The sequence below is a fragment of the Nestor notabilis genome, unplaced genomic scaffold (genome assembly GCF_000696875.1).
Source record: "Nestor notabilis isolate BGI_N333 unplaced genomic scaffold, ASM69687v1 scaffold22504, whole genome shotgun sequence".
Lineage (NCBI taxonomy): Eukaryota > Metazoa > Chordata > Aves > Psittaciformes > Psittacidae > Nestor > Nestor notabilis.
The window spans coordinates 2,297-4,626 of NW_009926315.1; the positions used below are offsets into that span (position 1 = coordinate 2,297).

The window sequence follows — 2,330 nt, forward strand, 5'->3', positions numbered from 1 at the left end:
GAGAAAACAGAAATAAAACTTATTAATATTCCACTCCAATGCAGATATAGCTGATGATTCCTTACAGCGTAATTCCCGAAGCTTTGTGTAAGGACTTTAAAATATCTCCCCTACCAAGTGACGTCTCTTCCCTCCAAAACAAAGCACCCTCCTTAATCTTTATCATACACCCCTCACTCCACGTTAGCCTCCGCATATTCAAGAATGCAGTAAAGTACGTCAGGTTTTAGTCTTAACAGTTCAGAAACAAACTAACCCCTTTTCACGACACTGTTTCAGAAATCAAAATTTGGTATAAAGCTCCTCAACTGCCACCAGTTATCAGGACTTTACAGTTTTCTTGGGGATCCTGGGTGGGGGAAGCTTCATTTTAACTGCAAGCTCAAAGAAATTCTTAATTATTGAACCTAGTTCCTGCTACTAAGGCAACTGTGACTTTCATTCACTGCAGAATTTTCACTTTGTCAGTGCTCCTGTATGCCTCCCCCAGAGGCTGTTCAAAGCCTTCAGCCTTTCGACCTTTCTTCTAGTCCCCAACCATACAAAATTACAATAAAATTCATTTTAATGTATCATACAAGAATTATGAGTGTCAATTATTAACACTCCTCACCCCCCAAAAAGATCCAACAGAGTTCTTTTGCACCAAATGTCAATTGTTGTCCTTCATCCATTGCTCAATCCATTGCATAATCTGATCCAAATTTCTCTCCAAGTCTTCAGGAGTATTGCTGGGTAACTGGTGTACAATTTCCTCTCTATACGACAACAAAGCTTCCTCATAAAGTGTCTGAAAAATTTCACACTGAATGTTGTCTTGCAGCTTTTTCCCCTTGTACCCCCTTGAAAACAAGAACAACACCAAGAGACAGTCTTTAGACATGCAGAGAACTATGAAGAATTCCGTAGAGAATCAGTAATTTATATGCTAAAAAATCTTTTGTGAGGTCACAAAACCGTTCTTTGTCCTTACTTACTCCACTGACATACCTGCTTTCAAGTCTGTCATAGAGAAATGAATTTTCTGTACGAAGTACAAACACGATATGAAACCAACGCTCAGGGAAGAAATCACAGCCATGATAATCAACAATAACTCCACCCTCACTCATTTTATCTTCTAGCTCATCTATTACCTACGAAAGAAACAAAGACAGGCAAATTTACCTGAAATTACAGAAAATCAAAATACAAGAATGATAGTTTTAGAAGTTGGGCTTACCCTGTCTTCATCCAAAATTGGACAGTCATACTCCTCATCAAAACCTTCATACAGTTCTCCTGCAGCAAAAAGAATTCGTGGAAGTTTGTGAAGTAACAGCAGTTATTAAAATTATTTATGTAGTTATGTTTATTTCAGGAGGATGCAAACACAGGACAGTGTTCAGAGCAAGAAATACCTTGTTTGCAAATCCATACAAGGGTAAGTTTGTTGTTACTTAATAACAGTGTGCCACAGTGACATAAATGCATTTTTACCTTATGCCACCAAAAGCATTTCTGTTAAAGCAAATTCACTGCCATTTCACTTAATGCGTAATTCATGCACTGCAAATTATACAAAGCAAAAATATCTGAAGTCCTTTGATGGATTATGTTGTAAATATGGCCTACCATCTTTCGCCATGTCGCCCACATTAATATAGGTCATCCCCGCTCTTGACGCCAGCTCTTTTCCAAGTGTGGTTTTCCCAACGCCTGGAGTACCTGAAGACACAACACCATGTAAGACAGTAAGAGAACAGCATGCAAGTCCTCTTCAAATAACCTTCTAAGGGGTCAAAAAGGAAGCTTTTTCAGTCAATGTTGGCAAGTTTGTGTAAGAAAAAGGAGGCAAAACCCTGCATGATTAGGAAATACAAATAAGAGCAATGTCTGCAGATGAGAAAAACCAAAATGACAGAACTATAACAAAAAGCCTCACTTTGTGCAGAAGCTTTATTCTAATCAGGATGATCATAACATCACAGAGTGGTCTGGGTTGGAAGGGAACTTAAAGCTCACCCAGTTCCAACCCCCTGCCACAGAGACCAGGTCGCTCCATGCCCCATCCAACCTGGCCTTGTCCAACCTTCCTCACAGCCCTTTGCTCTGGATTCCTCAAAGAGGCTGGGCACCCTGTGCCAGGGCCTCAGCACCCTCACAGGGAAGAACTTCTGCCTAAGAGCTCATCTCAGTCTCCCCTCTGTCAGTAAACCTTGTTTCATTTAAAGCCTGAACCTACACGGGAAACCGCAAGTTCCCACTCAGCGCAGCCGACACCGGCTCCGCAACGACCTCACACCGCAGACCACTAGTAAAGAGGGATGAGGAGCCCCTCCGCCAGGCCC

General features: G+C 41.3%; 1 protein-coding gene across 1 annotated transcript; it reads right to left on the reverse strand.

Annotated features, from left to right (window-relative positions):
- Positions 1 to 652: 652 nt before the first annotated feature.
- On the reverse strand, positions 653 to 1,757 carry AK6 (adenylate kinase 6; the record flags this gene model as incomplete). Its single annotated transcript, XM_010013476.1, has 4 exons — positions 653 to 842; positions 991 to 1,136; positions 1,223 to 1,281; positions 1,615 to 1,757. Coding segments are annotated over 4 exons (538 nt in total), but the record flags the coding sequence as incomplete, so codon positions are not given.
- Between the last annotated feature and the right edge of the window lie 573 nt (positions 1,758 to 2,330).